Genomic DNA, 26,932 nt, shown 5'->3' with positions numbered 1-26,932 from the left:
TGTATATGAGGACACTGTTGGGGGGCGGCGGGGGGTGGGGAGGGGAGAATGAAGGGTCATAAACACAACAAAAGCTGCTACCAGGAGCGCTGTGCTAGCAGCCAACAGAAACCCGTCCCCTTTACTGAGCCCCACCTGGACTGTGTCCCGCTTTACCCAAGCGGTACGTGAGGCTGAGTTCTGGCCAAAGGAACGGGAGCTGAAGTGGCCTCTGCCGCTCCTGGCCCAGCCCATTGCCCTTTCCATGCTCTCCAGACAGTGGCTGGACGCTAAGGAGTGCAATGCTGTCAGGCAGGGGTTGACAACCCTTTTCTATCAACAGTAAGAGTAAATATTTTAGGCTTTGCGTGATATAAAATGATGCTACTCCTGGGGAGGAAAATTTGGCAACCTACATATGCTAGATATTTGTCCCAGCAGTCCCACTTCTAGGAAGCTATCCCAAAGATGACGTGTTAGCAGAAACAGAAAGTGACATGAACAAGGCACATGCAATGCAGCATTATGTGTAGCAGACTGAGAGCCTCAACATCCATCGTGAGGGGACCAGTAATGAACCATAGCACCCTCAAACAATGGATTATTAGGAAGCTGTAAAAGGAGCAGAAGAATGAGGAGTAACATCAGGAATAAATTTTTTAAAAAAATCAAGAAGCCTAAGTAGTTTTAATATGCTATTTTTAGTGTTAAAAAAGAAATATATGTGTGTGTGTGTATGTATGTATGTATATGTATTTTTCCCCCTAAAAGGGGACAGTTAGAAGCTAAAATAAAATTATCTACATAGAGAAAGAGAAAGGCAAAACTGTGAACGTTCTTTATTCCACACTTTTGCTCTTGGACTAATGTTTACGTCTTACATAATTTTAAAACATAAGCAAGAAGCAAATCCATAAACAGCAAAAGCAAATAAATCCAACTGTGTATCAACTTGATGGCATAATCCCTCAGGAGAAAACTCTGTCAAGTGATCTTAAAAATCAGAATGATTTTCACTGTGATTCTCTAGTGGAATATTGTTTAAAAAGAATTACAAAGGAAACAAATTGTATTTAGTGGCCTTATTATTTGTTATCCTGGTATTAATGTTTTGAATTATTGTATTTCACAGGGTAAAATGAATAATTATGTTGATGTTAACAAAACTTTTAATGTTACAGTGTAAAATAAAAAACCTTAAGTTCATTTTAATATGAACTTAAAATCAGTAAAACAAGTATTCCCTAATCTGTTGTAAAGGCCTAGAAAGACCAATAATCCAAGGATAATCAGCATTAATAGTGCCCAAATTCTGATCTCTAAAATTTCTCACTAAAATAAACCCTTTACTAAATGGCCAGCTCCAGGTCTAGGACAGGAAATGTGTAAGATGGGCCTATATCATACCAATTAAGCAGGAAGTGTTCAAAATCAGACTTGTGGGGTTCTGTCAAAGGGACACTGTAACTTAAAATGGGGTAATTTGAACATCAAAGAGAATAAAATGAATCAAAACATCATAGGGCTTGGCCAAGGAGGACTAGGAAGACTGGGGTCACCTCCTCTCACGGGCACTGCAAAATTACAATTTACAGAGCAATTATGAATGACAAGAACCAGAAGTCTAGCAGAAAAGATTTACAACTAAGGATACAAGGAAGAAACCACGAGACAGGAGGAGCAGAGCTGCAATATAGTCAAGACCCATACCCCTGGGCAGGTGATGCACAAATGGGAGGTTAATTACAACTGCAGAGGTTCTCCCCAAGGAGCAAGGGGTCTGAGCCCCACATCAAGCTCAACAACACTGGTACACTGAGATGAGCCCCCAGGATGTCTGGCACTGAAGGTTAGTGGGGCTTACTTTGGGGAGCTCTACACTCTTGAAGGGCACACACAAAATCACACGCTCCAAGACCCAGGGCAGAAGCAGTAATCTAAAAAGGAGCCTGGGTCACACCCATCTGCTGAACCTGGAGACGCCAGGAGCAACTGCAGCTCACCCTGGGGACAGACACTGGCAGCAGCCGTCTTTGCATGTGCCTTCTACCATGGGGTCACTGGTGCTGGCAAGTGCCATTTTGGAATCCTCATTCTAGCTTATCAGCCTCAGGAGCCAGCCCCACCCCCGCCCACCAGTCTGTAGACACAAGTACTGGGACACTTCAGGTCAAGTGACTAGCCAGGTGGGGACACAGCCCCACCCACGGGCAGCCAGGCTGCCTTAAGACCCCCTTAGCCCACAGTTGCCCCTGGACACAGCCCTGTCCACCAGAGGACCCAGGACCTGGCCCCGGACACCCAGTACACAGGTACGAGACTCAAGACCCTGCAGGCAGAGACATGGGACCCAGCTCTGCCCACCAGTGGGCCAACACTAACTCCAGGATCCAGTTTCATGCCCTGGTGGGTGGGCACCAGCACAGTATCTCTGGGATCCTGACCCCACCACCAGTGGGTGGACGGCAGGATCAGAACCACAGGGCCCCACAGCCTGCCTTGTCAGGAACGAGACAACACACCAGCAGGGAGCACAGGCCCAGGAGACCGAAGCACTAGCCCTTTCCATCAGATGGCCAACACCACCTCTGAGACACCATGGACTACTCAGCCAGCTACTCTAGAATCCAATCCTGCACCCTAGTGGGTCAGCACTAGCCCTGAGACACCCCAGAACCCAAAACAAGCCAAGGGACTGGTCCCACCCACCAGCCAGCACGCTATTTAGGAACACTGACTCTGCAACCAACCCTGCTAAACCCGGCTCTGCCCAAGAGCCACCACTAGCCCAGGGCTCCTCGGGGTTCTGTAGCCAGCCACATGACATGGCCCTACCAAAGATGATCAAAGGAGAAGAATGGATGAACAAAGGGAGAAGTTAGGCGTTTTGGGGAATTCCCTGGTGGTCCAGTGGTTAAGACTTGACACCATCACTGCTGGGGCTTGGGTTCGATCCCTGGTCAGGGAACTAAGATCCAACAGGCTGTGCAGTCCACCCCACCCCCTCCAAAAACGTCAGAAGTTTTAAACAAAATGTACATAAAAATACAAAACTAAACCTTTTTAATCTGACAGTACAGTACCTTGAAAAGTACAGTAGTGCAGTACAACAGCTGGCACACAGGAGCTGGCACTGAGTAAACAGTCAAGACTGGAGGACAGGGAGGAGGCGGGAGACAGTAGAGCTGAGGGCCGGTCAGCAATAGACGGTGGAGGGCAAGCTGCAATCTCACTCACGCCTGATGGCCGAGAACCCATGTTCACAACTTCGAAAGCTCGCACTTGAAGGTTCGTGTGCAGTGGACTTACTGTATTGTCAAAATGACCACAGTATCCAAGACAATCCATGGATTCAGTGCAATCCCTACCAATCTTGAAAAGGAAGAACAGAATCAGAGGTATCTTGCTCCTTGACTTCAGACTATACACAAAGCTACAGTAATCAAGTTGTTAGTCACTCAGTCATGTCTGACTCTTTGTGACCTCATGGATTACAGCCCACCAGGTTCCTCTGTCCATAGGATTTTCCAGGCAAGAATACTGGAGTGGGTTGCCATTCCCTTCTCTAGAGGATCTTCCCAACCCAGGAATCAAACCCAGGTCTCCTGCACTGCAGGCAGATTCTTTACCATCTGAGCTACCAGGGAATGTATTGATACAACAGACACAAAGATCAGTGGAACAAAAAGAGCCCAGAAATAAATCTACACACCTATAGTTAGTTTACAACAAAGGAGGCAAGAATACACAATGGAGAAAAGATGATCTCTTCAATAAGTGGTGCTGAGAAAACTGGACAGTTGTATGTAAAAGCATGAAATTAGAACATTTTCTCAAATGATATATAAAAATAAACTAAAAATTAACTCAAGCCCTACATGTAAAACTAGAAACCATAAACTCCTAAAAGAAAATATAGACAGAACACTCTTGGACATAAAACAGAGCCAACGTTATTTTGGATCTGCCTCCTAAAGCAAAGGAAACAAAAGCAAAAATAAACAAATAGGATCTAACTAAACTTAAAACATTAAAAACAGCAAAGGAAACCATCAACAACAACAAAAAAGCCTTAAAAAAAAAAAAGACAACCTAATGAATAGATACATTGTATAGCACAGGGAATATAGCTAATATTTTATATTAATAAAGAAATGTTTTAAAACCATATTTTTCCTAGATGAAGTACATTTCAGGGTAACCAAATTAGCTGATTAGATTTTACTTTATAGAAGAATTCAAAGTAATTAACATAGAGGGATGACAGAATTAGAAAATCACCATTTTGTACCTGTTAATAAAAGAGCATCAATTATGTTTAAAAAAAACTTAAGACCAAGAGGAGAAAGATGAATAGGCACTCTTATAGCCTGAATTAGAGACCTTAGCACCAGTAAGTGGATGCATGTGATGCAAGACAGTAAGACAAATAATGAAGGACCCTTGCGAAATAAATTCAACCTGAAGCTGATCAAGCCTCTAGATCAAGCCTACCAGTTGATATGAAATACAAGAGACAGAGGAAACCGTTAACCACCACCAAGGCGCTATAAGCCAAATCTAGAAGTGGAATTTTCCACAGAAACACTCAGTTTCTCTAATAACTAACAGCACAAGGAAAGGGATTACTACTGACTGAAAAAGACTCAAGAGAGAGAATAACCAACGGCAATGTGTACTTTTTACTGGATCCCATATTAGTGCTCTGAGACCGCTCTAACTACCAAAGATTTGATGGATGATTAAACAGCAGAAATTGATTCTCTCAGTTTTGGAGCCAGAAGTCTGAAGTGAAGGTGTCATCAGGGCCAGGTTCCCTCTGAAGGCTCTTCCCGCTGTGGTGGCTCCAGGCTTCCTAGGCTTGCAGGAGCATCACTCCAGTCTCTGTTCTGTAGTGTTACTGTTTCTTCTTTAAAAAAAAAACAAAAAAACACTCCAAACACAAGTTTATAAATTAGAAAACAACATAGCCTGTCCAGCCAACCATTAACTCTCAGGTATCTTTTTCTAGATTTTGTTTACACCTAAAAATAGGTATAAAAAATAAATAAATAAATAAATAAAAATAGGTATAAAAATGAACACCGCCAAGGCCCATTTCAATGCCTCCCTTATTCATCTCAAAACTGCCTACTTCTTTCCTATAAGGCAAGTGATTGCACTTAGGGTCTATTCAGACAATCCAGGATAAACTCTTTTTCTCAAGATCTTTAATCACATCTTTTGCTACAGAAGGTAATATTCACAGGTTCCCAGAATAAGGATGTGGACAAATGTTTTGGGGAGGTCACATTCATCCAACTATATGTCCTGATTAGAATATAATGAAACAGTTTTAATCATCAGGGAAACTTGAATATGAACTATTAATGCTATTAGCAAATTCTTACTAATTTTGTTAGATGTGAAAATTACAAAGGTTTTTTTTAAGTTATTATATGTTAGGGAGACATCAGTATTTTGGTAGAAAGACATGTTTGCTTTAAAGACCCTGCCCCTTCCATGGGAAAAAAAAAAGTAAATCAAGATTAGCCACACATTTTATTAACTGCTGAAAAGTGGTGATGATTGTGTCTTAAAATTTTCATAATAAATTTTTTTTTGTAAAGCAGTTGAAAAAAGATAAAATTGTCCACTAAAATGAGACATGAAATCCCTCAGAATGAACTTAGCCAGACCTACACAATAAAAAATATTACAAAATTAAAATCAATGCAGATACAAGTTATCAGCCTATGCTAGAAAAAAAGTCAAAATACCAATGGGTAATTTTTATCTCTGATTTTTTAAAAAATATATGCAATTTTAATTTAGAATTCAAAGAATTTCTCTTTAGAGAATAATCAAAACACTGCAAGATGGTATATCTAACAATACCAATTAAATAGATTATGTTATAACCATTTACTGAAACACTACACAGCAACTATGGAAAGGGGGTTATATAGCCACATATATAGTATGATTCCGTATTTGTTAACAACCAAAAAAAATCTACTTGCACAAGCGTGTTCAACACACATTTATTCATACAAACATGAAGGAGTATATACCAAATGTTATATACACCAGATGTTAAGAGTTACTCACTCTGGGTGGTGAGTTTGCAGAACTCTTATTCTTTACCTTTTATCAGCAGCTTATTTTTCTACTATGAACACAGACTATGATCACCACATGCCCTTAAGGAAGCACACACAAACTTGGGTGCTTGGTAGGGGCATGGGGCTGGGGGGTGCAATGGGGAGATGGGGTACTGGGTGCACATCTGAAGCATGTGATTCCAAGAACTCTACGTCGCTTCTCTGGCAGTTGCCAAACTGTATTCCACAAGAGAGTTCCACAAGTGTCACACAGAGAAGGATCAATGTCTAAGTTTTCAGACACACTAGGTTAAGATCTTAATTTGTTACATTTGCTCTGCATCCCCAGGAGAAAAAGATATGGTACACTCATTCACTGAGCCATAGAACCTTTGTTTAACAACCTACATAGACTCAATAGGACGTCTACTGAAAAGTATTTTATGAATTCCAATGTAAAAACTTGGACGAACAAGGATTGCTTACACCACATATTTCCACTGAGAGTCTGAAAACTAGCCTGTTTCCCTAGATTTAGATGGATTCATCTCAAAACTACCCCATATTTTTCGTATTTTTTGTGGTCTCAAGCTTTATAGTTTTAAATATAATTTGCATCTTGCTGTCAGTTCATTTTAGAGCAGTGTTTTTCAAACTGGATTTCTATTCACTAATGGATTGAGAAATCAATGTGATAGATACAACCCACATTAAAAAAAGTTTTGTTTTTTTTTAATTTTTAAAGAAAACTATCAGGGACTTCCCTGGTTGTCTACTGGTCAAGAATCTGACTGCTAATGTAGGGGACATGCGTTGGACCCCTGGTCCAGGAAGATCCCTCACTGTGGAGCCCACGTGACAACTACTGAAGCCCACATGCCTTAGAGCCTATGCTCTACAACAAGAGAAGCCACCACAATGAGAAGCCGTGCGCGACAGCTCGAGAGTAGTCCCCACTTGCTGCAACTTATGCACAGCAACAAAGACCCAGTGCAGCAAAAAATAAATTAACAAACTAATAATAAAAAAGAAAACTATCATGTAGTAAAGATAATATTTTTTATAAAACTTTTGTGTCCATATATAACCACATAAAATATATGCATGTGTGTATTGGTCACAATATAAAATACATTTATTGCTATGGGTTGCAATCAAAATATTTTGAAACTCACTGAATTAATGAGATGAACTTATTGATAAACAGATAAAGTCAGAACATATTTCAAACACCCAAACCCTTCTTGTATATATTAGGTAAATTTTTAAAAAATCAAAGCAATACAGCCACATAGATCCCCAACTTACAAACAAGTACCAAAAATCCGTTTGAATACTGGGTACCTAGAGCTTTTCTTCAGAGAAGGCAATGGCGCCCCACTCCAGTACTTTTGCCTAGAAAATCCCATGGACGGAGGAGCCTGGTAGGCTGCAGTCCATGGGGTCGCTAAGAGTCGGACACGACTGAGCGACTTCACTTTCACTTTTCACTTTCATGCATTGGAGAAGGAAATGGCAACCCACTCCAGTGTTCTTGCCTGGAGAATCCCAGGGACAGGGGAGCCTGGTGGGCTGCCATCTATGGGGTCACACAGAGTCAGACAAGACTGAAGCGACTTAGCAGCAGCAGCAGCAGCAGCAGCAGAGCTTGTCTTAAACTATCCTAAAGAGATTAAGTTCCCAACTAGTTCACAAAAGCCAGTTTAAACAGTAGCTTAACTATAGTACTAAGGTTATTACAAACCTAAATTTCTCCATCGTATTTATTTGTATCTGAGGTTCAGTGTAACTCCAAGGATACATTCTCCCTGCACCCACACCTTGGTCTGAGCACGAAATAACTCCTCACAGTGCAGGCAAACATCCACCATTCAACATGGCTTCCCCCACATTGTGCTTAGGATCTGAGGACAGAAAGATGAGCTCTAATATCCTCAGGTAATTGAGGTAGAATATGGGGCTTTCCAAACATCTTCCACATGTCCCCACTCTCCTTTTAGGTCAAAGGTCAAAGACATTTGTTCACCAGTGGTTGTTTTTTTCCCTTGTTTATTAATCTTTAGGAGAGACTGCCTACTAAAAAAAGAACAACCGTGGGAATTCCCTGATGATCCAGTGATTATAATTCCATGCTTCCACTGCAGGGGGCACGGATTCAACCCCTGGTTGGGAAACTAAGATCCTGCAAGCCACATGGCATGCCAAAACAAAAACAATGTTTCACTCCACCTTTCTTTCAGACCCCCAAGCTGCTGGAATAAATAAATAAATACACACACACACACACACACATATATATCCATCTCACTGATTTTAATGCTAATAATGTGGTACTGATAATTAGCTGGCTGCTTTCCTCAAACTGTTTAGATATTATTCCCAGGACTTCCCTGGAGTCCAATAGTTAAAACTCCACACCTGCAACACAGGGGATACAGATTTGATCCATGGTTGGGGAACTAAGTAAGGTACCACATAATGCACGGTGCAGCCAAAAAAGAAAAGAAAATAATAGAATTCTATTACCTACAAGTTTCCATACTGAGAGAAATATCAGTGTCTAGAGGGGCATGGCTTGTGGTATCTCCTATTAAATTCAGAAACTCAGGGTTAAGTAGAATGGCATTCTTCAACTTGACTCTGTTCTCATCAATTTCTTTATGTCCTGGGAGATTAAGAGCTATCCTCAAGAATCATATTAATGGAAATATCAGTGAATGTTGCTCTAAGAAGCCACTCCAAATACTTGTAATACAAATACATTAGCCCCCAGCATCACTCATTTGGGCTGCCATTCCTAACAGGATTTACCCCACATGGAGCAAATCTTAACCAAGGCTCTAAATTCCCAGATGAAACCTACTAGTGTCAAGTGGGAACCAAGTGTTCAGCGTATTGCTCACCCAGTACCTCCCTGGCCTTTTTTCGCTGTGCCAGCTGCCTGATCCCAATTCTCACTGACACAGTTCCAGCAGCCTCAGGAAAGGAATGGAGGCTGCAAGAAGGTTTCTCTGAACAGCCACAGCTTGAGAGAGACAGCCCAACTGGCTTCCTCTTTCATCATCCCCTAAGCACACGTCCTCTAGTTTGACCACCAGGTAGGCACAGCAGTTTCAATCCGTACCACCGGCCCCACGTCCTATACCAAGACTTTTACACATCTCAGGGTAAACGACCTGCAAGAGTCTGCCTCTGCGACAACTGGCACTCAATTTTTCCGGTTTGACCTCTTCCTTTTGTGAACTAGGTCAAATGTGGGAAGTAGGGAAAGGGTTAGAAATCATTTCAGCGTATACTTTTCAGGTTCTGCCAGACAACCTTTTATTACATCAAAAAAGCAACACTAGGCACTAGATTTTGCAAAATATGTTCTGACCAGCTCTAAATTTCCTGAAATTAAATATGCATAACCACTGTAAGGTTTTTAATGAACAAAACAGTTAAATACAAACTTTCATATGCAAAATAGATTACTGTAGAACTGGCAACCTCAGAACCAAGTACTAAATTTTCTTGCACAGAAATCAGTAGGGGTGGAATGGGGAGATGTAAATGCTAATGAGTATAAAACTTAATTTCAACTTCATATAAAGGAAAAAAAAAAAACGTTGAGAAAAAACAGCTTTAAATTGAATAGTATCCTTTGAAATCAACAGCTCAGGCCAGCCCTTACATATCTGAGGTTAATATACAACCAGATTTGGGATCAAAATGAAGATTTAGGGTTTACAGTTACTTCAAATCCAGTTTTAAGAGTAGCCAAGTCACCTCATTTCCAGAAAGGGAAGTCTCTTTAGGATGACTCCAATATTCTTCTGAAGACACTTAGATAGCCAGAGTTCCTGGGCCATAGTTCCACTTTTCCACGACACCATGTCAATGCTGTAGTGTGGACTTCCTCTGAAAGGCAACCAGAGCCCTACACCACGGCGCCTCTCCTGGCACTGTCAAGCCTCAAAAGAAAGAAGACCTCCTGCTTCAAGTCGGCAGTTACTATCTAGCCGGTAGAGGTTAATTAACTCTTCTTTCCTCCCCCCACTGACTTCCCTCAGGATCTTTAGCAGGGAACGGCAGCTTGATCAACATTCCTTTCAGAAATAAATAGTTCAAACAAGTAATTTAGAGTTAACTTTAAAAAGAACAGCAGAAAACAGCCACTGCCCATCATGTTTGCAAATGAGTGAATGAATATACGTGAACAAACACAAAGAAAAATCATAAAATAAATTCTGCACTTCCCATGTTCATAGGGAAAAAAAAAATCTCAAAAAAAAAAAAGTATTAATTAGCATATGTTCTTGTGTGGGTTGATAGTCCAGGGCTCTGAGCAGGCACAGCCTTATAAACAGGGTTCCAAGCAGCCCGCTGCACACCAAGTCAGGACCAGGGTGCAGAGAGAGGCCTTCATGCACTTCTGACAGCTCAGTACCTGTGAGAGAACAGAGGTGATGCAGGGACTTCTTAACCCACAATGCATGAGGTATATGGAAACGTCCGTCCATGAAAGAACCACCAGCAGCTGGAGAGGCGGGGCGGGGCATTCTCACAGCAACTGCTGATGAAGGATTTCCCACACCATTTTCTTCCGGAACAGAGGCATCTGGTGCTGCAGACAATCCACAAGCAACATATCCATCACATGTGAAAGTGCCAGGGCATCAACAACCATTAGGTGTAGCATGTAAATAAAGTAGGATGACTGTGTTCTTTATGTAAGCCTTGACTGTGCTACCCCATGGTACAGATTTATAAAGCCATAAAAAAAGAATGTTTATAATATGTACTATTGTATGCATCATAAGCATTTTTACATGTTAAGGAAAATCAAAGCAGGATGCAGAATTATATAAGAGTCCAATAACAGCTTTGTAACAAAAATGTGTACCAAAAAGGGAAACAGCTAAGTGGTAGCACAAAAAGTAACTTCTTTACTTATCTGTATTTTCAAACCATTCTAAAATGGACGTTTTTTGCTTTCTTATGAGAAAAACATGAACTCTATTTAAATACAGAAAAAATAAGCCTACAAGTTTCTGCTATATCAAATGTTTTCCATTGCAAATTCTGTTCAAATAGCAACTTCTCTCCTTCAAATCTTAAGTCAAATAATAAATAACTCCTTGTTACTTAGAGGACTTCCTGGTAGCTCAGATGGTAAAGTGTCTGCCTACAATGAGGGAGACCCGGGTTCAATCCCTGGGTCGGGAAGATCTCTTTAGAAGCATCAAAAAATGAAATCCTTTGCTTAATATTCTGCTTTAACTGATAATCATCACATGGGCCAACTTTCAAAGCAAAAACAAGCAAAACAAATCCAAAATCACCTATGACTCTTCTGATGAAATCAGAAGTCTATACCCTTGAGGTACTCCCAGTGTTTCATTTTAATTATCTGGATATACCATTTTCCTATAAAATAGTATGGAGAGGCCTAAAAAGTCTTAACACATGGATTTGAAAATTATTGTAATAGCTCAAAACATGTAGTAAAAATATTGCACATTTATTCGTAGTAAAACTGCTGACGTTAACCAATTTTATCAATTCAGCATGGGATCCTTAGTGCATTCTGTTCAAAAAACTGGAATGGGATTAATATTAGTCCTACTATCCAATATGTACAATGTGGTACTATCAAAATGAGGTCTGTTAAAGCAAGCTATTTTTTAAAGGAGGTTACCCTTAGTTGGAAAAAGACTGAGAATCCACTATTACTAACATAAATTCTCAACAGTTCCCAACATATTTGAATTTCCACTCAAATGCAGAGTTCTCCATAATTTATGGAGAACCAAAAATTATCAGAATAGAAGGGAAAATAAGCATTCATAGCTCTGTCTTAAACCTGCAACTTAGGTTCTCATGAGGCCTGATTTCTCCATGCTATTAAATATTCTAACATGCCTCCTTCTTTGGGTAAAACTATCAGTAATACTCAAGAACCAGTCAACACTGGAGTTCAGAGATATGAAAATTGTCCCAACGGTCACCAACGACTAGGATAAAAGAGAAAACATACAGTGACAAACCTGATGTTAGCAAGAGCAGGACTACGGCCAAGGTTTACAGCAAGAATAGCAGCACAGCTACCATGATTAAGAGTTTAATGTAAGCCAAGCAAGGGTAACATGCTCTGAGTTTACCTTGTTTAGTAATAAGTAAATGGATAAGGAGGGGGCTTCACTTACCTGAGTAAATGTGATAGGTTTATCCCTGGAGATATAATCTGCATATTTACAAGTAAACATTCCACAATCACTCCCATTCAACTGTTGAGGAATCTCCTATAATTACAAAAAAAGAAGAGAGAAAGGGGTGAAATTTCATCAAACTCCTTTGACTTTTCCAAAACATTACTGTGGATAAACAGTATTATAAAGGTAAATGTTCAATCTGCTATTATACAAACACATAGACACACACAGAAACACAATTAGTCTTTATGTGGTATAAAAACTCAACCCACAACATGGTGTATGTGACCCACATAGAAAATGTTTTTTTAGAAGGAAAGAGAAAAGCAAAGTGAGATTTCCATCTCTCACCTCTCATATAAACTGAAGTGAAAGAAGGTTTATTACCAGGAATAGGAATTCTAGTCAGAACTGTTTCAGGGGAATTTATAAATATTGAAAAGAGCTAAGGGTGGCTCAACTAGAAATATGCTTCAAATCAGATCAGATCAGATCAGTCGCTCAGTCGTGTCCGACTCTTTGCGACCCCATGAATTGCAGCACGCCAGGCCTCCCTGTCCATCACCAACTCCTGGAGTTCACTCAGACTCACGCCCATTGAGTCAGTGATGCCATCCAGCCATCTCATCCTCTGTCGTCCCCTTCTCCTCTTGCCCCCAATCCCTCCCAGCATCAGAGTCTTTTCCAATGAGTCAACTCTTCGCATGACGTGGCCAAAGTACTGGAGTTTCAGCTGTAGCATCATTCCTTCCAAAGAAAACCCAGGGCTTATTTCCTTCAGAATGGACTGGTTGGATCTCCTTGCAGTCCAAGGGACTCTCAAGAGTCTTCTGCAACACCACAGTTCAAAAGCATCAATTCTTCGGCGCTCAGCTTTCTTCACAGTCCAACTCTCACATCCATACATGACCACAGGAAAAACCATAGCCTTGACTAGATGAACCTTTGTTGGCAAAGTAATGTCTCTGCTTTTGAATATGCTATCTAAGTTGGTCATAACTTTCCTTCCAAGGAGTAAGCGTCTTTTAATTTCATGGCTGCAGTCACTATCTGCAGTGATTTTGGAGCCCCCCAAAATAACACTGTTTCCACTGTTTCCCCATCTATTTCCCATGAAGTGATGGGACCAGATGCCATGATCTTCGTTTTCTGAATGTTGAGCTTTAAGCCAACTTTTTCACTCTCCACTTTCACTTTCATCAAGAGGCTTTTGAGTTCCTCTTCACTTTCTGCCATAAGGGTGGTGTCATCTGCATATCTGAGGTTATTGAGATTTCTCCCGGCAATCTTGATTCCAGCTTGTGTTTCTTCCAGTCCAGCGTTTCTCATGATGTACTCTGCATATAAGTTAAATAAGCAGGGTGACAATATACAGCCTTGATGTACTCCTTTTCCTATTTGGAACCACTCTGTTGTTCCCTGTCCAGTTCTAACTGTTGCTTCCTGACCTGCATACAGATTTCTCAAGAGGCAGATCAGGTGGTCTGGTATTTCCATCTCTTGAAGAATTTTCCACATTTTATTGTGATCCACACAGTCAAAGGCTTTGGCATAGTCAATAAAGCAGAAATAGATGTTTTTCTGGAACTCTCTTGTTTTTTCCATGATCCAGTGGATGTTGGCAATTTGATCTCTGGTTCTTCTGCCTTTTCTAAAAACAGTCTGAACATCTGAAAGTTCATGGTTCACATACTGCTGAAGCCTGGCTTGGAGAATTTTGAGCATCACTTTACTAGCGTGTGAGATGAGTGCAATTGTGCGGTAGTTTGAGCATTCTTTGGCACTGCCTTTCTTTGGGATTAGAATGAAAACTGACCTTTTCCAGTCCTGTGGCCACTGCTGAAATATGCTTACAATACAACTAACCTATTTCAACACTGCAGAGTTTGACTTTTCTTTCCTAGCCAGAAAACTAAGACTACTACTCAGTCAGTCTATCCCATCAGGAAGCCTCCATAAGCCTCTTATCCTTCTCCATCAGAGGGAGAATGTTTACAGACAGACTGAAAACCACAATCACAGAAAACTAACCAATCTGATCACATGGACCACAGCCTTGTCCAACTCAATGAAACTATGAGTCATGCTATGTGGGGCCACCCAAGATGGACAGGTCATAGTGGAGAGTTCTGACAAAATGTGGTCCACTGGAGAAGGGAATGGCAAACCACTTCAGTATTCTTGCCTTGAGAACCCCATGAACAGTATGAAAAGGCAGAAAGGCAGGACACTGAAAGAGGAACTCCCCAGATCGGTAGGTGCCCAATAATGCTACTGGAGATCAGTGGAAAAATAACTCCAGAAAGAATGAAGAGACAGAGTCAAAGCAAAAACAACACCCAGTTGTGGATGTGACTGGTCATGGAAGCAAGGTCTGATGCAGTAAAGAGCAATACTGCATAGGAACCTAGAATGTTAGGTCCCTAAATCAAGGCAAATTGGAAGTGATCAAACAGGAGATGGCAAGAATGAACATCAACATTTTAGGAATCAGCAAACTAAAATGGACTGGAATGGGTGAATTTAACTCAGATGACCATTATATCTACTACTGCGGGCAGGAATCCCTTAGAAGAAATGGAGTAGCCATCATGGTCAACAAAAGAGTCCGAAATGCAGTACTTGGATGCAATCTCAAAAATGACAGAATGATCTCTTTGTTTCTATAGCAAACCATTCAATATCACAGTAATCCAAGTCTATGCCCCAACCAGTAATGCTGAAGAAGCTGAAGTTAAACAGTTCTATGAAGACCTACAAGACCTTCTAGAACTAACACCCAAAAAAGATATCCTTTTTATTATACAGGACTGGAATGCAAAAGTAGAAAGTCAAGAAACACCTGGAGTAACAGGCAAATTTGGCCTTGGAGTACAGAATGAAGCAGGGCAAAGGCTAATACAGTTTTGCCAAGAGAACACACTGGATATAGCAAACACCCTCTTCCAACAACACAGGAGAAGACTCTACACATGGACATCACCAGATGGTCAACACCGAAATCAGACTGATTATATTCTTTGCAGCCAAAGATGGAAAAGCTCTATACAGTCAACAAAAACAAGACTGGGAGCTGACTGTGGCTCAGATCATGAACTCATACTGCCAAATTCAGACTTAAATTGACGAAAGTAGGGAAAACCACAAGACCATTCAGGTATGACCTAAATCAAACCCCTAACGTTTATACAGTGGAAGTGAGAAATAGATTTCAGGGACTAGATCTGATACACAGAGTGCCTGATGAACTATGGATGGAGGTTCATGACACTGTACAGGAGACAGGGAGCAAGACCATCCCCATGGAAAAGAAATGCAAAAAAGCAAAATGGCTGTCTGAGGAGGTCTTACAAATAGCTGTGAAAAAAAGAGAAGCAAAAAGCAAAGGAGAAAAGGAAAGATACACCCATTTGAATGCAGAGTTCCAAAGAATAGCAAGGAGAGATTAAGAAAGACTTCCTCAGTGATCGGTGCAAAGAAATAGAGGAAAACAACAGAATGAGAAAGACTAGAGATCTCTTCAAGAAAATTAGAGATACCAAGGGACATTTTATGCAAAGATGGGCTCAATAAAGGACAGAAATGGTATGGACCTAACAGAAGCAGAAGATATTAAGAAGAGTAGCAGGAATACACAGAAGAACTATATAAAAAAGGATCTTAATGACACAAATAATCACAATGGTGTGATTACTCACTTAGAGCCAGACATCCTGGAATGTAAAGTCAAGTGGGCCTTAGGAAGCATCACTACAAACAAAGCTAGTGGAGGTGATGGAATTCCAGTTGAGCTCTTTCAAACCCTAAAAGATGATGCTGTGAAAGTGCTGCACTCAGTATACCAGCAAATTTGGAAAACTCAGCAGTGGTCACAGGACTGGAAAACATAGTTTTCATTCCAATCCCTAAGAAAGGCAATGCCAAAGAATGCTCAAACTACCACACAATTGCACTCATCTCACACACTAGTTAAGTAATGCTCAAAATTCTCCAAGCCAGGCTCCAACAGTATGTGAACTATGAACTCCCAGATGTTCAAGCTGGATTTAGAAAAGGCAGAGGAACCAGAGACCAAATTGCCAACATCCGCTGGATCATGGAAAAAGCAAGAAATTTCCAGAAAAGCATCTATTTCTGCTTTCCTGACTATGCCAAAGCCTTTGACTGTGTGGATTACAATAAACTGTGGAAAATTCTGAAGGAGATGGGAATACCAGACCACCTGACCTGCCTCTTGAGAAATGTGTATGCAGGTCAGGAAGCAACAGTTAGAACTGGACATGGAACAACAGACTGGTTCCAAATAGGAAAAGGAGTATGTCAAGGCTGTATATCATCACCGTGCTTACTTAACTTCTATGCAGAGTACATCATGAGAAACGCTGGGCTGGAAGAAGCACAAGCTGGAATCAAGATTGCCAGGAGAAATATCAATAACCTCAGATATGCAGATGACACCACCCTTACGGCAGAAAGTGAAGAAGAACTAAAGAGCCTCTTGATCAAAGTGAAAGAGGAGAGTGAAAAAGTTGGCTTAAATCTCAACATTCAGAAAATGAAGATCATGGCATCTGGTCCCATCACTTCATGGCAAATAGATGGGGAAACAGCGGAAACAGTGGCAGACTTTATTTTTGGGGGCTCCAAAATCACTGCAGATGGTGACTGCAGCTATGAAGTTAAAAGATGCTTACTCCTTGGACGGAAAGTTATGACCAACCTAGACAACATATTAAAAAGCAGAGACGTTACTTTGTCAACAAAGGTCTGTCTAGTCAAGGCTATGGTTTTTCCAGTAGTCATGTATGATGTGAGAGTTGGACTATAAAGAAAGCTGAGCGCCAAAGAATTGATGCTTTTGAACTGTGGTGTTGGAGAAGACTCTTGAGAGTCCCTTGGACTGCAAGGAGATCCAACCAGTCCATTCTAAAGGAAATGAGTCCTTAATATTCATTGGAAGGACTGATGTTGAAGCTGAAACTCCAATACTTTGGCCACCTGATGCGAAGAGCTGCCTCACTAGAAAAGAGCCTGATGCTGGGAAAGATTAAAGGTAGGAGACGGGGGCGACAGAGGATGAGATGGTTGGATGGCATCACCGACTCAATGGACATGAGCTTGAGTAAACCCTGGGAGTTGGTGATGGACAAGGAGGCCTGGCGTGCTGCAGTCCATGGGGTTGCAAAGAGTCGAACATGACTGAGTGACCGAACTGAACTGAACTGCTTTGGACCCCCATAGCTGCAAGCAGGAGAAAGAAAAAGCCTCTTGAAAGGCTTTAACCAATCAGGAAATCTTGTCTTAAGAGCACAGTTCTGTCCTGAAAAAAACAAAAGAGCTTACTGCTTGCAAGCACAACTCAAGGGCATCATAAACCAAAGGTGCTGGATTCCAAGCCAGGTGAAGCAAACTCACACATTCCCAAATTCGTGTTGCCCTAATGCTGGCCAGCCCCTTACACACTTTGTCAATTATAAGGAGCACAAGAGTATAAGCATAAGAAGAATAAGAGTATAAGTGAGTCTAATTCCACTGCTGGAAAACATACCAGATGACAACTCAATTTAGATTTAAAGAAACACAAATTATTATTGTAAAAAGGAAAAGACTGAAACTGCATACATATGGTAGGTACCTCAAACTTTTCTCCTGAGCCCAGCATCTCTCACAGAATGCAGAGAACTACAGATTCTACTATCCAAATGCAGAGAACTATAGATTCCACTACAGAGAATTTGTTTTATTACATTTTCCATTCCAGAACACAATTATTCATCCTAACAAACTCTTTTCTGTGCTCTCCTCAGGAAATTTCAGTACTTACTCTTCTAATTATTCAACTTAGAAATGAAACTGCTTTTGGATAAAAAGAACTGAGCCATTTCACATAGATTAGGGCTAAAATTGAACTCATGTAGCTTCCTTTAAAAAGGAGCCATTAGGACTGAACAACGTATGCAGTTTTAAACCTGGAATGAGATTCAAATCTGACAAGATTCAAAGCACATTCACAAAAAACACGCCTGATTGTTGAGGACTCACAGAATGGAACCCTTAAGATATAAATATACAAATTTCTCAGATAAGTTTTGAACAAGAACTTGAAGATCCCATTAATGCCAACCAAGAAAAGTATCTGACTTGAATCTTTTTTTTTTTTTATCTTCTTCAATTTTTGAGTCATGCTAGCAGATATTTAACCTTTATAATTCAAGAAACAAGATCAAGGCTTAAAAGCAAACATCTTGGTTAAGTGAATTTCTAAAGATTTAGATCATTTTTAGGACATACACCTCAGGAGAATGAATGCATAAGGATGAATAAGGGGAGGAAGAAAGCCAAGTCAAAATAATATGTTACTGACAGGAAATGCAACAAAGTATTTGAAATACAAAGATCATCATTCACCTGTGGCTTCATGCTGTAGTGGGTCCACTCTAAAAGATTCAGGTCAATATTTCTTTTGGTCTTACTTTCATCCTGTAAATACTGACTGAAAAAACAGCAAAGACATATATTGATGAATCCCTGTGGACACTTAGTATTCTAATTATAAAGACACTGTGATGTTTAACAGAGTGCCATTCTCAAATCCACCTGTTAGATTTTTAAAATATGATTGTTTTTGGCTTTTTACATTTTACTTTGTTTCTGATTATAAAAATTATACAAGGTTATATTTTAAAAGTTAAAACAAAGTGTGTAAAATGTAAAAGACCTCATAATAACCACTCTGGAAATATTTTTTATTAATGATTTGCTGTTTGTCTTCTAGTTCTCTCCTCCACTCCGTTTTAAAGCACACATTTTATTCTAATGAAAGAAAAAAGTACTTCATTTATTTTTACTCACTAATAATAGATACATTCAAACAACTAGCCTGGAGGCTTTAAAAGAAAAAAAAAAAGGGCACTGCCATAGGGAAAAAAAAAAAGGAAGGCTAAACTAAAGGAGACTAAAGAGACATTAAGTATGGGCATGAATCCTGACTGACTTCCTGGATTATGGGGCAAAAGCTGTAGTATCTGATGGTGTCACAGCATGAATCTATGTTACACATCATGTGTGTGCATGTGTGTGTGCATGTGTGCTCAGTCATGTCCAACCCTCTGTGACCCCAAGGACCAAAGCCCCCCAGCTCAGTCATGCCCAACTTTCTGTGGCCCCGTAGACAGGAAAAATCCCTGTCCATGGGATTTTTCCAGGCAAGAATACTGGAGTGGGTTGCTAATTTCCTTCTCCAGGGGATCTTCCCAACCCAGGAATCAAATCCGCATGTTCCGCATCTCTTGCACTGGCGGGCAGCTTCTTTACCACTGCGCCACCTGGGAGTTCATATTACACGTTAGTGATTGTCAATTTTCTGAAGTGTGATAATGGCATGCGGTTATGTAAGAGAATTTCCTCATTCCTAGGTGACTATACACTTAAGTACTGAGAGTAATTAATTTTATCCAAATCGCCAAAGGGATATCAAATTTAACCTAGGCATCTCTGTTCTCATGCTAACCTGCATCTAAGAGGTAAGTGCTAACAGGGCATGTGCTCTACATGGGAGCACCAATATCACTCCCAAAGAGGTGGAAACTGGTTCTGAGAAGGTAGCAATCTAAAGCTTAACCCAAAAACCAAAAAAGGCTATTCATTATTTTCTCTTGTCATGGAAAAATTTAAAAAAAATTTGGAGTGGGGAGGTGTTAATGAAAAAAATAGAGAAGTTGGACTAAAGGCATCAGGAAAGGGAGAGGGCTTCAGATGCCCAAAGAAGCTAAACTCTTTATATATTAAAAAAAAGACAGAGGGGAAACAAAAGTATGAATGTTATAAAAGAAAGGTCTTTTTTGTATCCTGTTATAAGCAACATATAAAATTCTGCATATGAATCCAATGAAAACTTTTTAAGTATGTGATAATATGTGTGTACATGTATGTGCACATGTATGTATGTATACACATTTTACATACATCTTAAGCAGAAAAGACTAGAAGGAAATAACTGCTTTATAGACAATTTGGTGTATCTTATGATTATAAAAATTTTTTAAACTTCCCTACATTTTTTATTCTTATGGGTATTTTATTCAACACCCATATATAACAAGGATCTTTATAGTAAATAATATAACCAAGAACTGATTACTGTTAACAACTTTTCTTCATATCATTCATTTAACAAGTTCCTTACTCAAGTATCCTTATTAAAATTAAAACCTGGAACCTGCATTTGCTTCCAGTGACCATAAGGGGTTCAAAATAGACTCATTTCACTGCTTTGCCTCCTCCCTGTGAAATTCTTATCTTATTCTTTACACAGCTAATAGGTGGCTATGCTTTAAAGGCAGGTTTCTAGCAATTATTATTGAAATAGCTGCCTACAAACCATATGTTTAACTTAAAAATTACCTCCAGATTCTAAGAGATGAACCCAACTTTCATGGAAAGCACAGGGACATGAATGAATGGGCTTAAGAAATTGACAGAACTAATTCTCCCCAGCTGACAGCTCTTTACAACATTCAGAATAGTGTATGAACCCCAGAGAAATCTAATTCAAATCACAGGATTCTAACAGGATACATTTTACATATGACAAATTTGTTTTCAATGATGCAATTATATAAGATTTCTCAGTAAAGATCTGATTTGGGGGTTATTTTTAGACAAAAAGACAGATACAAGTCAAGTCCTGAACAACGGAGAAGACAGCCCTCACTACATATTAGACTACAGTACACCAGAGCTTCCAAGGATTAAACAGAAGAAAGACCACATAACGAAGGGTATACTGAGGCAACAGTGAAGCTTTCAGCCTTTACTTACAGGAGAATCTCACAGATCCTGTGGCCTTTTTGTCCCATAGAATCCAGATATTTAAGACACCTTTTTCTTAGGTCTATAGCCTATAATGGAAAAATGCAACATCCAGAAACAACCATAACAAGGAGAATTTTATTTCTAAAAAGAAAAGCATCTTTTAAACATCAATATATGTACCAACATGAGTGGATTTCTAAGACACATTGTTCATAAAACATCACAGATGACATGAGCTCCAGGCATATAAAATTATATTTTTCTATTCCTACAGAAAGGCCTAGAAACTTATTCCTCAAAACATTAGTGGTCCTCTCAGAGTGATGAGCTGCATTCTGGGGTTTTTAGGGTTTTTTGCCTTTTTCTTTATACTTGTACAATAAACCTGTTATCATCTTCTAAACAAAAGTAACAAAATAACCCATGTGTACTCACACTCTTTTCTACTAAAACTGAAAGCTCCTCCACTACACAGACTCTTCTAGCTTTCAAAACTGTTCAATTAAAGAACTAAGATACGACTCTACAGAGTATGCCTTTAACATATACTACTGGACTCTCAGTGGACAGAAAAGAGTCACCTTCATTACGGGCACACTTCATTTTATTGTATTCGGCAGATACTGTAGTTCTCACAAATTGAAGGCTGGTGGCAATCCTGCATTGAGCGAGTCTATCAGTGTCATTTTTCTAACACTGAAGTGTTAACAGAAAGTGTTTATTTGCTCACTTCACGTCTGTGTGTCATATCGTGGTAATTCTTCAAAATATTTCAAACTTTTCATCACTGCTATACTTGTTACAGTGATCTGTGAACAGTGGTCTTTGATGCTACTATTGTGAAAGGATTACAACTCACTGAAGGCTCAGGTGATGGTTAGCATAAAAAGTATTAATTGATAAAGTATTTTTTAATTAAGCTATATGCATTGGTTTTTAGATATGATCCTACTGCAGACTTAACAGACTACAGTGTAAACTTAACTTTTATAAGCACTGGGAAACCAAGAAATTGATGTGACTCACTTTACTGAGATATTTACTTTACAGTGGTGGCCCGTAACCAAGACTGGAATATTACTGAGGTATTCCTGCTTTTAACAAAACAGTCATTATCCAAACTCCAACAGTTAAGCCTCTCAACTTACCACCAGGCTCCAATGTACCTTCCGATGAATAGGCACCAGAATTAGTTCCTGTTCAAAGAGACTGACCCCTTTGGTCCATCTTTTCACTGCTTGGTAACCCCCAGACTTTAATTTCGGATAGAAGAAAGTACTGAATGCATAAAGTGCTGGATACCCTTGCCTTTTATTTCTTTCCACCAGGAGATTCATGTAAAAATTAATGACCTATAATACGAAGAGAGTAAACATTGGAATATGGCAAGTATATTATCAAAACTCGATTTCTACCTGAGTAGGATGAATTAGAAATAAGACACTAAGGGAAGGGACAGAAGATAAAAGGGCTATCTATGACAGAAGATGGAAAGCAAAAAATGATCAGTGTAAAATGGGATGGATTAAGAAGGAATGAGACTGTACTTCTGAGGCATATGAGTAAGAGAGCCAAGAGAAAGAACTCAAGGAGAAATTCTGCAACAACTAAAAGGTGTATGTAACTACACCACACATAAAACATGCAGAAATATTAACTGAAAGTGAATTTTACATAAATTATACCTCAATTTTTAAAAACTCATTGGAAAGAAATACACCAAAACAATAGTTATTTTGTTTGCTTTTGAGTTGTGCCATTTTTTGTTTTCATAGAAATATGTACTTTTAATCATTTTTAATTGAAATATAGTTGATTTACAATATTTCAGATGTATAGCAAAGTGATTCAATTCTACATATATTCTTTTTCAGATTCTTTTCCATTATAGATTATTACAAGAGAGCTGTGCCACTTTTGAATGATAATATTGTTCCTTCACTTTTCCTATATTTTCTAAATTTTTTATAATAAACATATTGCATTTATAATATGAAACAGAAATGTTCTACTTCTACAAGAATGTGTTTATATGCCATGAGTCATGGCAAGAGGAAAGGAAGGCAAAGGGAGAAAATGCAGGGGGCTGCACAGCTGGGTAAAGGATCAACCAGAAAACTGGTAAGAACTAACACCTAGCTTTAGGTGAAGATGTAACAATACAAGACAATTAGGCAAATTTTTATAATTATCACTCAAATGAAATAAAGAAATACATACGGCTCGTGTAAGAATTCATCTAAAATAAATGATCACTTGTCTGCTTCCTTCCATTTATCAGTTGCACCCAAGGTTCATAAAAATGTCACTAATAAATGAAGATGTAGATGAAACAAAGCAGAGGCAGAGGAGGGAAACGTTGCTAATTAAAGGCAGCAAACAATCAGAATTAACTATCTTTTCAAGGTTTAAGATGTGTTTGTTTTAGGTAAACTAAAGCTGCCTTACCAATCCCTTCTGTGTAGAAACCACGATGTTGCAGGTAGAAAAGAGTTAAGCATAATGATAGTCCAAGGGGTTAAAAAAAAAAAGACAACTTACTTCATCATTGAGCCAGTGATAGTTCCTCAAGGTCTGGATATCTCCTCGAGTGATTCGTAATTTGAAAGCACTACTTAGGATCTCATCCTGTGGGCCATGCCCTAGAGCATTACTGATTTCCTTTTCCATGTCCTGAATTATAAAGTCCAGAGGTTGTTACTTTAATAAAGAACCATTATCAGATTCTGAAAGTCTGAGATTGAAAAAAGCTTTTCATCTCTGTAATACTTGACCCTTAAGAAAAACTATCAAAGACCTACTAAATTAAAGGATAAAAAGATTTTAATTCAGGACCACAAAGCAGACTTACTAATGGTTATAAGAAATGCTAGCCCAATTATTAGCTGCTAGAAAAAGTTATTGGGTAAAAGTGTTTGAAGTATAGTCTCAGTTATCCTACTACCATTTATTGAGCACCATGAGCCAAGCACGTACCAGATGCTTGAAGTGCATCACTGATCCCTATCTGTGGGGAAAGTACTATCACCATTATTGGTGACACCAATAATGGTAATGTCACCATTTGGTAATGTCACCGTTACCATTATAGAAGAGGTAAACCTCAGAGAATTTTGGTTACATGCAGAGTCATATGATGATTAAAAAACAGAGCCAAGATTTGAACCAGGAAGTGTCTAACTCCTGAACTTTGTTCTCATTTCACAACACTATAAAAGCATTTTCATACTTTCCCTAACTATCTCCTGAACCTTGATTTTAAAAAATCAAAGTAATAAAATTAGGGCATCAAAGAGATCATTCTATCCATTTCTGACGTGAAGAGAATAAGCAGAAACTAGAAAACTAGGCAGCAGTCTGGCAACTGAGTCCTTATTGAATAGATGGCATCATTTTTCTAAAGAACTACACAGATAAACATAAATTTATGCTATAAGCCTGAATCTACAAACCAACTAGAAACTTTCATCCAAATATTTTCACTTCTGCTTCCTCTACCACTATACACAATTTTGTAACTTTATGGATCTTTCTCTCCACCTGCATGCCCAATACATAAAAAGTGCTCAATAGATAATCACCTAATAGGACATATGCTAAGACAACAATGGAGGAGCCAAAATATGGGCTCACTTTTAAAATGAGAATTTTTAACTACTTTCATTTCCTTGTTTTCTACAAGTTTTTACTTATTTGTTGTACAATGATCAATGAAAGGGGCATTTTAGAGAACCATAATCACTTAACAAACATTGCAATGAAGGGGAGTTCCCTGGCAGTCCAGTGGTTTGAACTCAGCACTTTCACTACCAGAGTCTCAGTTCCAACCCTGGTTGGGGAACTGGTATCCCATAGGCTGTGCAGCACGGCCAAAAATAAGTAAATAAAATAAAATGTTAAAAAGACAAAAACAAAAAAACTGCAACAAATCTCTTTGTAATGTCAAACTCATACTACATAACTCAAAATACTTTAAGCTTAGAAAAAGAATCTACAAAGAATCCATTATATTCCAAGATATGTGATAATTCTGTCCACTCACATTTGCTGAAATTAATCTAATCCCTTAGGCCACTTTTACAGATCAAGATGCTAAAGCTGAAACTCCAGTACTTTGGCCACTTCATGCGAAGAGTTGACTCATTGGAAAAGACTCTGATGCTGGGAGGGATTGGGGGCAGGAGGAGAAGGGGACGACAGAGGATGAGATGGCTGGGTGGCATCAGTGACTCGATGGACATGAGTCTGAGTGAACTCCGGGAGTTGGTGATGGACAGAGAGGTCTGGCGTGCTGCGATTCACGGGGTCCCAAAGAGTCGGACACGACTGAGCGACTGAACTAAACTGAATGATCAGTGTATCGACCTGCCCTTGGGCCTGATTTCCTTCACACATACATTCCCTAGCCTGGAGAAACTCCTCAAAACAAAACATGCACTCAAGCCTTGAATAACTAAGGTTATTTAAAAACATGCCTCTTATTTGATTAACATAAGAAACAATACCTCTGTAAGTTCAAGAAGATCATCTGTCCTTTTATCCCTTTCTTTGTTTGAGCAATTTTTTTCTTTTGTCTCAAGTATTGACATTTTCCTCCTGAGTAAGCCATTGCTTCCACTACCCAGGCGGAGTCGGGCTGACACTTCTTCAGACAGGTCGGGTTCCAGCTGAAGTCCCCTCCTCTGGTTAAAAAAAATTCCCATATTCTACTGACATGTTTGATATTTGTATATATACACATACATAAAACATGAAATATAAAACAGCACCATTATTTTGAAAGAAAAGAGAATTAGTAAATCCCCAAATGAGTAAAGTACAAAAAGCGTTATCTGCCTGTCCCTACAAGAGGGAATAAAAACTTCAAGACCTAAGGTTCACAAACAAGACACCTCAATTATAAACCATGAAACAGAACATTCATCGTTTTCCCAGGAGGTAGAAAGAAAATTTGGAGAAGGCAATGGCAACCACTCCAGTACTCTTGCCTGGAAAATCGCATGGATGGAGGAGCCTGGTAGGCTGCAGTCCATGGGGTCGCTAAGAGTCGGACACAACTGAGAGACTTCACTTTCACTTTTCACTTTCATGCACTGGAGAAGGAAATGGCAACCCACTCCCGTGTTCTTGCCTAGAGAATTCCAGGGACAGAGGAGCCTGGTGGGCTGCTGTCTATGGGGTTGCAGAGTCAGATACGACTGAAGCACCTTAGCCACAGCAGCAGCAAGAAAATTATTTTTTCACTTATCTCAATTAAAAATAATATAGTCAAAAGATATATTGAAAAACTTTAAAAAAGCAAAATATATGACCCTTAATCCTATCACTCAAAATAAACCACGGGTGGACTTCCGTGGTGATCCAGTGGTTTTAAGAATCCATCTGCCAATGCGTGGGACATGGGTTCGAATTCTGGTTCAGGAAGATCCCACATACCTCAGGGCAGCTAAGCCCCTGTGCCACAACTACTGAGCCCATGCTCCAGAGCCTGTGAGCCACAACTACTGAAGCCCAAGCACCCTAGAGCCTTGCTCGGCAACAGAGAAGCCACCACAATAAGAAGCCTGCACACCAGAGCACCAGAACTAGAGTAGGCCCCGCTCATTACATCTAGAGAAAGCCCACACACAGCAATGAAGACATAGCACAGCTAAAAATAAATAATAAAAATTGTATATTAAAATAAATAAATAAATAAAAATAAACCACTGCTATTTTTATACTAGGTAAACTTGTTCTTAGTATAAAAACAGCGGACTGGTTCAAAACTGGGAAAGGAGTACGTTAAGGCTGTATATTGTCACCCTGCTTATTTAACTTATATGCAGAGTACGTGTGAAATGCTGGGCTCGATGAAGCATA

General features: G+C 39.5%; 1 protein-coding gene across 22 annotated transcripts in view; it reads right to left on the bottom strand.

Annotated features, from left to right (window-relative positions):
* Positions 1-4,638: 4,638 nt before the first annotated feature.
* The window catches only part of SENP2 (SUMO specific peptidase 2), a 42,683-nt gene continuing 20,389 nt past the window's right edge, over positions 4,639-26,932 (bottom strand). For 7 of the 22 annotated variants that reach the window (XM_086397654.1, XM_086397665.1, XM_086397704.1 and 4 more), the window contains 7 exons: positions 25,576-25,752; positions 23,612-23,743; positions 22,219-22,422; positions 21,077-21,156; positions 18,665-18,749; positions 12,251-12,346; positions 9,359-10,491 (listed from right to left, as the gene is read on the bottom strand). In XM_086397654.1, the coding sequence (XP_086253780.1) occupies positions 10,402-10,491; positions 12,251-12,346; positions 18,665-18,749; positions 21,077-21,156; positions 22,219-22,422; positions 23,612-23,743; positions 25,576-25,752 (864 nt within the window). In that variant the 3' untranslated portion in view covers positions 9,359-10,401. Of the gene's footprint in view, positions 4,889-9,358; positions 10,669-12,250; positions 12,347-18,664; positions 18,750-21,076; positions 21,157-22,218; positions 22,423-23,611; positions 23,744-25,575; positions 25,753-26,932 lie in introns of those variants that run through there. The other 15 variants (XM_086397675.1, XM_086397681.1, XM_086397715.1 and 12 more) reach the window with 5 other exon arrangements.

This window comes from Bos grunniens, chromosome 1, assembly GCF_055505025.1.
Source record: "Bos grunniens cultivar Pamir isolate PY7600 chromosome 1, Bosgru_T2T1.0, whole genome shotgun sequence".
Classification (NCBI taxonomy): Eukaryota; Metazoa; Chordata; class Mammalia; order Artiodactyla; family Bovidae; genus Bos; species Bos grunniens.
Note: the sequence above shows the minus strand (reverse complement) of the source record. Positions and strands in the feature narration are given on the sequence as shown.